This window comes from Pantherophis guttatus, chromosome 2 (genome assembly GCF_059756535.1).
Source record: "Pantherophis guttatus breed Tessera chromosome 2, ASM5975653v1, whole genome shotgun sequence".
In the NCBI taxonomy this organism is placed as follows: Eukaryota; Metazoa; Chordata; class Lepidosauria; order Squamata; family Colubridae; genus Pantherophis; species Pantherophis guttatus.
In genome coordinates this window covers 150641641-150652459 of record NC_142064.1, presented here as the reverse complement: position 1 = coordinate 150652459, position 10819 = coordinate 150641641, and the positions used below count along the sequence as shown (strand labels likewise).

General features: G+C 38.3%; 1 protein-coding gene across 2 annotated transcripts in view; it reads right to left on the bottom strand.

Moving 5' to 3' along the window:
* Positions 1-6738: 6738 nt before the first annotated feature.
* The window catches only part of MAP2K6 (mitogen-activated protein kinase kinase 6), a 104337-nt gene continuing 100256 nt past the window's right edge, over positions 6739-10819 (bottom strand). For both annotated transcript variants that reach the window (XM_034412708.3, XM_034412707.3), the window contains exons 11-12: positions 8987-9032; positions 6739-7563 (exon numbers count right to left, since the gene is read on the bottom strand). In XM_034412708.3, coding sequence (XP_034268599.1) covers positions 7486-7563; positions 8987-9032 — 124 coding nt within the window. In that variant the 3' untranslated portion in view covers positions 6739-7485. The remainder of the gene's footprint in view (positions 7564-8986; positions 9033-10819) is intronic.

Below are 10819 nucleotides of genomic sequence, written 5' to 3'. Positions count from 1 at the left end.
TCATTCACAGCTGAGTCCCAATTAATCGCAAAAAGTCCTTTGGGAGAAGTCCTTCAGGATAATCACCAACCTTTATCTCCCTTGACATTCTGCCAAAGACCTACTTGGCAAAGCCACACGAATTCCAGAATCAAACAGAGATGCCGACTGGGAACAGAATTAACTATGTTGCTTTCCTGCAAAGGGCCCAAAGGGTTCCTCTTTTAAGCCTTATGGGAGGGGCCAATCATCTCCAGGCCTGTTTTAATTGTTCTTGCCTTCTGGCAGTTCTGCGCATGCGCGCACTAGGAACAGGCTCCTCCTGTTCCTCTGCCTCTCTGATGTCCGACTCTGGAGGCTCCGGAGTCTGCGTATAACTCCCAGATGGCCCTGGCCCCATCTCTACCTCCGACGCAGAGCCCTCATCCGAGCCTTCTCCAGACTCCAGGACTGGCCCATGTTCCTCCCCAGCCTCCTCACTGACTCCGCTGCCAGCTCCGCAGGCTGCTGGCGGACCACAACAGAGTCCTTGACTTACAACCGGTTGCTTAATAAATATTAGAAGTTATGACAGCCTTGGGAAAAGTGCTTTACAGACACGTAAATTGTCTTTGTATATGTGTGTGTCTTCAAGTAATGTGTTGACATGTGGAGATGGCCCGGACTAGTCCTCTGCAGTCTTTTTGGAAAGGTTTTTCCAAAGTGCTTTGCCATTGCCTTCTTACTTCGTGACTGAGAAAGAGTGACTGTCCATTAACGAATTGGCTTTGTACCTAAAATGAGACTTGAACTCAAGGTTTCTAATCTGGTCTGTCAGACTCCTGAATGCAAAATAACGTAACTACGTAGTACAATGGACTTGCAGGGCCGGCGCAACGTGTAACATGTTCACACTGGTGCAATAGGACTGGGGGTTGTTAATATGATTTATTGGGTTAGGGATTTTCTGTCTTCACTGTGAGTTGTTTTGTGTTGGGGGGGTGCACTGAGGAAGCTCAACCAATCTCATTGTACATACGTTGTGCACTGACAATAAAGATTTGAAAATTTGAAATCTGGTGCCTTAACCCCTATACTAAATTGCCTGTTATTTAGATGAATTATCATGCTCAATTTAAAAGATATTGATATTGAAGTATTACTGATATTAACCCAGAATAGGTATTGCATTCAACCATTTTCCTACAAATTGGAAACGATCTTCCTCCCATGCAATAAAAAACAAAATTGATACATTCCTCAAAAAACAATTCCTAGACAATTTTCAGATTTCCAATTATCTAATTAACAAATGGTGGACGCAGATTGATGTTTCTTGGTAAATTCCTTCTCCCAGTATTAGCTCTGTCACTGTCTATCATGTCAGAAATCTAGTTATGGGTGCTCTTCTAGTATGGCAGAGTCAGAAACTAGGAATTGTGACAGTCAACTATTACTTTCTGATTAAACCAGGATACATCAAATCCTCGTCTTTCTGTAACTAAATATAGCCACTATATATTGACTAGCAAAAACTCAAGGATGGTGATGATGGTTGTGTTGGCCTTCTCAACACATCCTTGAAACAAAGCCAGATGTTTATGAAAAAATTGTTGTATCAATCAATCAGAATAGAGCTGGAAAGGACCTTGGAGGTCTTCTAGTCCAACCCCCTGCTCAATCAAGAGACCCTATACCATTTCAGACAAGTGGCTGCCCGGTCTTTTAAAACCTCCAGTGATGAAGCACCCACAACTTCTGAAGGCAAGCTGTTCCACTGGTTAATTGTCCTCATTGTTAGGAAGTTTCTCCTTAATTCCAGGTTGCTTCTCTCCTTGATTAGTTTCCATCCATTGTTTCTTGTCCTGCCCTCTGATGCTCTGAAAAGTAAGTTGACCCCCTCTTCTTTGTGGCAGCCCCTCAAATACTGGAACACTGCTATCATGTAATATAATATCATGCCACTATCTGCTAATGCTATGCTACTGAGTGGAGACTGGCTTTTTCTTTTCACAATGCTATGGAGGAAATTATCCCATATCACTCAGCAATGCCTTACTACATACAATAGAAAGCCATAAGGAACAGATTGTGGGCTTTCACTCCATTACATACTGCATAGAGGTAACTAAAAACTCTGCTTAGGAGTTCTGTATAAAACTTTCCATTTCCTGTGTCAATTTGCAGTCTCTCACACACAGATGCCCTGGTTTGGGTCAGAGTTGAGAAGCTCTGAATACCAATTGTACAAATTTATGTAGGGTGTATTTTCAATTCACGCACAATTAGGAAAGAAAAATAAGAGAAACCAGTAGATCAGTCAATTGTATCAGATGCACTATTTCAGCTAATCTGTCAAGTCCATTATGAAACCACTGTTTGGGAAAATGCAAAGATGGCAAATTTACAGGCTCCAAATCCCACAAAGAGTGAACAGCAGACTAGCCAAGATCTGCTGTTGTCCATACTAACATTAAAAGGCCTTAACGTTATGGTTGAATATCATCAACAACTGACTCAAACTGAGGTGCAGAATAGGTGGGCCAGAACATACACACACATAACAACGACTAGATATATTTGTACATTGACAAACAGCAAATGTTATGGTTCAGAAAATATTACATTATTCGGGAATCAAAATTTTAATTTCAGGAAGATATTAAATGGAATTAAAAGAATCCGTTTTAGTCCCATGGAATCATGGATTAAGTTACTCATAATTATATGAAGCTTCACAGTTCAATGGATTTATTCTATCTCTTATTTTATTTTAGACCATTAACTCCAGGGTCTGGAGTTAATTAGGCTGTGTTTTATGACATAGAAAAATAGTTTTGTGACATAAGAATGGGCATTTAATTTTCCTATTTTGAAAAGAAAACATCGACCGATAAATATTAGTCAACGTTTAAAACATAAAATGCGGCAACTCATCCCTGCATCATTTCCTTCAGTGGAAAGATAGATTTTCTAGTTAAAGAAATGTTCCTTTAAAACAAAAGAAAACAAAAGACTTTCCACATTATAAGAGGGGGGGGGGGGGAAATCACACAAACATAATTTCTAAGGCCTTTTCTGAGGTTTGCCTGGAGACTGTATGAAAATCAGAATCCATGAAAATATTTCCTTCATTCCCTAAATAAATGCACACCAGGCTGTCTTTAATTCATTGGTTGCTTTCCCGAACAAGTTGTGTGTGATGAGGAACCTCAGTGGAAGAATTCATAGCATTTAGAATAAAGGAACCCCAAAGTAATTAAGAGGCTGGAAAAAAAAAACTTAAGATTCTTTTGTTTTTAATGGAGGAATGAGTTATGCTATCATGGTCTACATCTGAAAGTAGGAAATCATCAAGTAGAGTGTGGCATGAGATGACAAAAGCAATACCCTGTAGAGAAGAATTCAACAATTACCTTTCAGTTCAAACAAGAGGGCAACACAGTGTGTGTCCGCGCGCATCCATGCATGCCTCAAAGCCACCCCTTTTCCTTCTCTGTTCCAAGCAATACTGAAAATGGGCATTCCTGCTTCATAAGCTTCTAGGATACACAATCCAAAGTTGGACACACAACTTTATTGCAAATATCCAATGCAGTGTTTTATTAGCTTGCTATCATGCATGGCAAAATGTTCTGGTGTTAATAAAAGGATTTTGCTTCATGCATCAGTCTCTGCCAGCTACTTCTTGCTTAGAAATGGTTTCAACAGTCTTCTATATTCATTTCTAGAATGTATGCCATTGTGGCAAATTTTTCAGCACTGTTTTATAGAGGAGGGGGAAAAAAAACAAAACCTAGGATATCATCAGTGTGCATATAGTCGTGCCCCAAATCCACATACCATTAAAAATAATTATTCCAAAGTAATTTAACAAACCTAAGACAGCTGAGAATGCTGAAATTTGTATTACTAATAAAAAAACTTTAAAAAAAGGGAGAGAGAATGCTGAAATTAAAGATCAGTCACAGCAGCCATGGATTCCTGCTCTGTTAACATTTACTAGAACAGATGAATTGTACTAATAGAGCCTTGCCGAACCCAGAAACATTTTCAAATATTGAAAGACTTGGAAAACATCAGATGAAGGATTTGGTTTTCTCCATAAATATCATACATGTGAATGGGCGATGTCTTCTTTTCTGTAATTTAAGCCCGTTATTTCTTACCCTATTTTCAGGAGACAATCTGATCAGTTATTTCTTTTCCATTTTTACCTGTCATCCTTTAGAAAATGGACATGAATTCAGACTGCATTGCAAGGGCCGTGAACATTGTAGGGGAATTATGCTCACTAACATGATATGAGAGAACTTTTAAATAACAAAGACAAGCAAAGCTTTAAATCTGGAATAGAAAATACAGATGTTAGGCACGTTTTATTCTATAACTGTGGTAGGGTTCGTGTACCTGCCAAGAGATGAATTATATTTGGACAGACCTGACAAAAGAGCTCACAAACACCACATTCTAATTCCTAAAACAAAGCATGAGGCGTGTAGTGTTATTCTTTCCAGTCAAACTTAACTGCAGACATCACTGGCATGCTCCAGATATTGGAAACCAATGGGAATATTAATATTGCCTATTAAGCCCAGTTTGATATCCTGAATCCAGCCTGCCTGTTACCATAGCACTCTGATAAAGGTGTTCTGAGGTCAAGAGGATGTAATATCCAATGGGGCTTCACTATTCCAAGAAGGAAAAAAAAGGCAGTAAAACAATCTCTACGGCAAGTGTCAGATCCATTTATAGGAAACCGCAAAAGTGGGTTTTAAATGACATGTTTTTCCAAAGTGAGAATAGATGCTGGAATTAGTTCTAAAACCTGGCTGGCTGAGCTTTAGCTGCAGCTGAAGACAATCAATCACAGCAGCTAAGACTCAACTAGGGGGGAGAGGGAAGGTAACCAGACATGTAAAATAGTTACAAACCATTCTTTGCTTTTGAAAAAATACAATGAAAGGGAAGGATCTTAAGTGTTTTATCTGCAATTAAACATCTTCTAAATCACTTCCAGTGGACTTCTGCAAAAAAGGCCAGCTACACTGTAAAATATGGACTGCTGGAAAGCAAGATCAAAATGTCTGACAAAAAGCCACCTTATTGGGGAAGACCAGTATATTAGTATTGACTAATATACTGGTCTTCCCCAATTTGATGCTCTCCAGATGTGTATGGTGTCTACTAAATATTGGCCAGCACACCTTGAAGACCCTGGATACATTCCTACTATACCCACAACCTCCATTTGGAGCAGCGGTGGGTTTCACATTTTGTTATCACTGGTTCGCCCGCCATGCGCGCCTTCTGCACATGCACCCGGCCTCAAAAATGTGCCTAAATAGGACAGTATAGAGCCGGGGCAGGCCTACCCGTGATTTCTGCTACTGGTTCGCCTGAACTGGTCTGAACCGGCTGAATACCATCTCTGATTTGGAATGAACAAACATCACTGCTTGAACCACTGGGAAGAATTAATATTGTCAGAAGGAAACAGAAATGCTTCTTGAACAAAAAGCAGCTTTGGAAATCATGGGAGAACTGCAGTTATTTTCATCAAATAAGATCGGGTCTTATTTCTGAAACAACCCCAATAAAAAATAGTGTATCTTGAAGCAAGAGAGACACACAAATTGCCGTTTCCATATGTTAAAACAAAATCTATGACAACCATCTCTGAATGAAAAATCAAGTAGTTTTAGCCCTACCAGTGTTTTTTTTGCTGTTGCTCATGTTAGATGAGGGAAATAATGCTTATTAAGTCATTTCTGTTCTATCTTTTGTTTTCAGACAGAGCCAACCTGCTCTGGCAAACTCACTGCAGCCAACTCGCCACAGCCAACTTGCAGTGGGGCGAACTCGCCAAGGCCAACTCGCTGCAAGACAGCTCATTGCAGAACAATTTTAACAATTCTATTTAATTATTTAAAATAAATAAAAATTATTTTAATTTTTTCCATTCACATTTCATTCTGTACCTTCTTTTGCATCCTTTCTTTAATGATTCTATTCCACCATTTCTTTGATATTAGTGTAACTCTTGTCCCGCAGCGAGCTGTTCTGTGGCGAGATGGCTGTGGCGAGTTGGCCATGATAAGTTGGCCATGATGAGTTGGCTGTGGCAGGTTAGTCATGGCAAGCTGGCTGTGGAGAATTGTCATAGACCCGCCAAAGATATAGGAAGGAGTAAGGAAAAAAAGATTCATGTAGGTGAAAAAGAAGACCACTATGGGACACCTGAGAGTCCAAAGCAAACTCAAGGGTTCTCAAGCGAATGTAACACTAGTAAAACTTTGCTCATTTCTCCCCCCCCCTTTTGCAAAACCCACATCTCTATGCCTCCTCAGTTCCACTTTCCTTTGTGAAGCCTTTTTTTCCATTCAAAGGCACAAAACTCTCTACTAAGCCAATAGGGACAGAATTCTTCCTTGATTGGCCATGATTTAGAGCAGGGGTGTCAAACTGGCAGCCTGCGGGCTGGATGCGTCACACCCAGCCGGGTTCTGCAAAGGCAAAAAACATCGTGATATGACATGGTACGTTATGTAACGCGATCAAATTTGACACCCGTGATCTAGAGAAACATCATTATTTAAGCAACAATCAAATGTCTAAAGCTGCTTTTGATTTTCCACTAACTTTTAAATACATCACTCCCACTGTTAATCCCACAGATCCTGATACTGAGATAGAATCTTAATCTTAAGGATATAATTGTTTATAGAAACTGCAGTTTTAAACCAAACCACTGGAATAATAATCTCATCCAATAAATCATTTTCTTTTTCTTTTCTTTTTGCATCCTGCTGATGTTCTCGCCAAAACAATCTTCAGACATATCCTAGGGAATGATGTAGACTTCCTCATACATTGCTGGAGTAACATACAAACCAAACTCTTATTTCAATGTAAATTAGTCATCCATGTCATAAATGGACCATGCCTTCTCCTCTTCCTTTTCCTACAAAGCACTATAAATACTCTTTTCTGTAACTTCACTGTTTTAGCTGTCATTATTATCCACTGTCTCACATAAGAACAAAAACAAGAATTCTATTAAAAATCAAGCGCTTAACATAAATATTAAAATAATAGTAAGGACAAAATATAACTCTATATCGAACTTCATAACTACCGTAGCACCTATTACCATAAACAAAAGAAATCTGATTTGACAGAAAATTAAGTATGGCTAGTCGAGAGGTTGGTTAGAGAGCCCTAAAATATCATCATTTAAATCACTCGTTGTTTTGTGTATTCTTTGTTTATGGTTGACAATCTTATTAAAATTCATTTCACTAATCAGTTCATTCTATATCACTATGAATACCAAAGAACCCTTTAAAAAAGCCTTCAAGGGAAGGAGATTAGGATCTTACAAAAAAATAAAATAAAAGGAAAATGGCCACCAGTTAAATTCTCCTCTGGCTTTCCTGTAATGAAGGCTGTCCTACCATGACCCCCTCCTCCTTAATCCCACCAGTCCATCAAAGAATAAAATAATGTACAAGTCCATTTTTTTTTTCAGTTTTCCAGGATGAGTTTGACAAAAGAAGCCACATCTGTTTCTTTGGATTCATGAAAGGTAAAGAAGGGGTGTTGCTAAAAAAGAAAAGAAAAGAAAGCAGTGAGTGAAAGGCGACAAAAGTTCCCAATAAAAATCCGTATTTTTAATTTGTTTGTTTGTTTCCTGCCTTTATTATTTTTACAAATAACTCAAAGCAGCGAACATATACAACACACCTTCCTCCTCCTATGTTGGGCTGAGAGAAAGTGACTGGCCCAAAGTCACCCAGCTGGCTTTCATGGCTAAGGCAGGATTTGAACTCAGTCTCTCACTTTCTAGACTGGAGCCGTAAGCATCACACCAAACTGGCTTAAATGGCTAGGGAGACACTTCCTGAGTGCCATGACAGAACCTTATTCCCCTCATGATCAGTTTGCAGCCTTCCCACAGACTATTTTTTTTTTACTTTTCAGCATAGTGACTGAGTGCTTAGTCGGCATTGGTTGCCCCAATGCAAGTATGGGCTATTGTTTCTTGAGAGCACAAACACATAACTGCTTCTCTACTGCCCTTAGCCTACTGAGATTACAACCTCCATCTACTGTTTCCTGCTCCGCATCAAAAGTAGCATTTCCTGACTTCTGCTGGCTCAGGCCTCCTATGCTTCATTTCATTATAGGCTGCTGACCACTCTTATTGCTTGCCCTTATAGGTATTTTTTTGTGTTTTCCAATGAAACACTGGCATTAATACAGCAACGACTCAAACAGGTTCATTGGCAAAATAGAGAAAGGCTGTGCTGTTTGTTTGTTTTTTAAAATACAACCTCATATCTCTCTTTTAAAGAATACTGAACTCATAATGAAGTCACTGGAAAGTCTTGATAAACTACCCCCCCTCCCCCAAAAAAAGATACCTCAATATGTATACTGAAAACTGTGGCAATAATGAAAAACAGAGCTCATATTTTCCATTTGATTGTGTGTGTGTGTGTGTGTGTGTGTGTGTGTGTGAGAGAGAGAGAGAGAGAGAGAGAGAGAGAGAGAGAGAGAGAGAGAGAGAGAGAGAGAGAGCACATATGTGCGTTTATGTATTTCAATTTATAGACAAGCAGAAGCAAAAAATCACTTGGATTAGAAACCTACTGATTCATCCATCCCTGATGCTAATTCATAAAACATTGCATCAAACAACTCTAGCATTTGAAGGGGAATCCTTCCTTCCTTCCTTCCTTCCTTCCCCTCCCCTCCATTCCTTCCTCATTCAGTGATTTCAAAATTGTGCCTGGGTGTTCTGCATTCAGATGAATATACGTGGGCAACCAACAAGGGAGAGCTAGGTGCAAGCTATGAGATGGTCCCACAGGCACCAGCTCTATAACTGACATTTCTTTTGGCTATGTAAAGGCTGAAGGCAGAGAACAGAAATATTGGGATGGCACTATTCTTCTTGCCTCATGTTTATTCAAAAGCCTGAGTGAAATCTATGTTACACTTGAACTGAACAAGATAAACTCACCATTAGCTCGGGATATGTAGGTCTTTCTGTGGAATTTTTCTTCAAGCTTTGAAAGAAAAAGAAAGATACATATTATTTTATGTTCAGTATATAAGCAAATGCCAATCCAACCCAACAAAAGCTACAGACAGATCTCTCTAAAGGCGGATGGATAGAGATTATGTTCAAAACCAAACTAATGAGTCATTAACAATATAAATAAATTCTTCCAAAAATCTTCAAATAAAGTAGGGGGATTAAAAGGCTTCACTATTTTAATATAGAACAGTGGCCCCCAACCTTTTGGGCACCAGGAACTGTTGCTGTGGAAAGAGGTTTTCCGGTGGACTGGAGGGGGCGTGGTTTTGTGTACTGCCTGCATTCCATCGATGGGGCTTCGCTTGTTTGCATGGCCTGGTTTCTGGCATGGTGTGGACCAGTGCTGGTCCATGGACCAGGGGCTGGGGACCCCTGATATAGAATGTTGTGCTATGAACATTTTAAAAAAGCAATCGTACTATTTTGCAGAAATTTAATAGCACAACAAATATACGTTCTGATGCATACCCCCTCTAACCGCAGTTCTGGAGCATCAGCAGCATATATGCAGTAACACATCTCACAAGCACAGGGGTAAGGCAGAATTATATGACTGAAATTAAATTCCACATGTAAAATCTAATTTGTGTCTGGCTGAAGTACAAGTAAATGGAATAAATGTAGCTTCTTTAAGCAGAAATGGTCTGTACCTTTGAGTTTACAAATTCAAGAGTAAGACAGAATAACATTAATATAAATTTATAATCTCATATAAAAGAGGTTAAAGTGAACTTTAAAAGTATCCACTGATAGCACATCATATCCATACAAATTAAATGTGATTTACCATATTCATTTGATTTTATATCAAGTTTTAAAGGAAGACCTTTTGCTCATTTTTGTTCCTTTTAAACAAAATATGAGTTAGAATGTAGTTCCCAGGTAACATTATACAAGCTACTCATAAATTTTAATTTTGTTTACTGGGTTAGGGGAAAGGAAAAAAAGAAAACTTTTTAAAGGTTCCTTCTGAATTCACAGGGGCAACTGCTTTGAAACTTCTGAAAATTAAATTGATTTTAAAATAGGAATTCAATTCTGCTTACAAAACTGGCATTTCAATAGAGGTCAATATAATCCACAACATGGCAAAATTTTTAAAAAGTGGTTTCTATTCATTTTTTTTTAAATGGCTGCTTTCATGGTAATATCATCCTTATGTTTTTATGCTATAAATAATATAATGTGGAAATTTCTAATAAAGCTTGGCTTCTGCTTTATGTACTTGGTGAATGTTTTACTGTGTAGTTTTATGGGTTTTCAAGTTTAACCAAAAATAGCTTTAAATGTAAAAGAGAAATTATGCCAATTATTTGGTGCTTTAACAAACAAATGTCAAACATTTTTAAAAAGCCAAAAATGCTGCTATTCAGTCAGCTACGTGTAGACAACTACTGCTGAAAAAATTTCTGGCTTGTTTAAAATTTTCAATATGGCAACCAGAATCTCATTTTCTTAATTTACTGGCTAAATATTTTTAGAGTTGGGTATTTTTTTTACCTCCAAAAATGTAATTCAGAAAATAAGGAAACCCTTATATTTTATGTCATACATTCTGGCTTTAAATGGATACCCTTACCTTGCTTGATACTTTCCATACCAAGACTCTTCATAATTAAAAAAATGATACATGTATATGGTGTATGACTTATATAAAGTGAATTTGCTTACTTCCCCCGCAATCCCCAGCCAATAACAGCTATGACCAGTTTTACTAAATCAAAAGGGAAATTCTGTAAGAAATGAGCTGAAGAA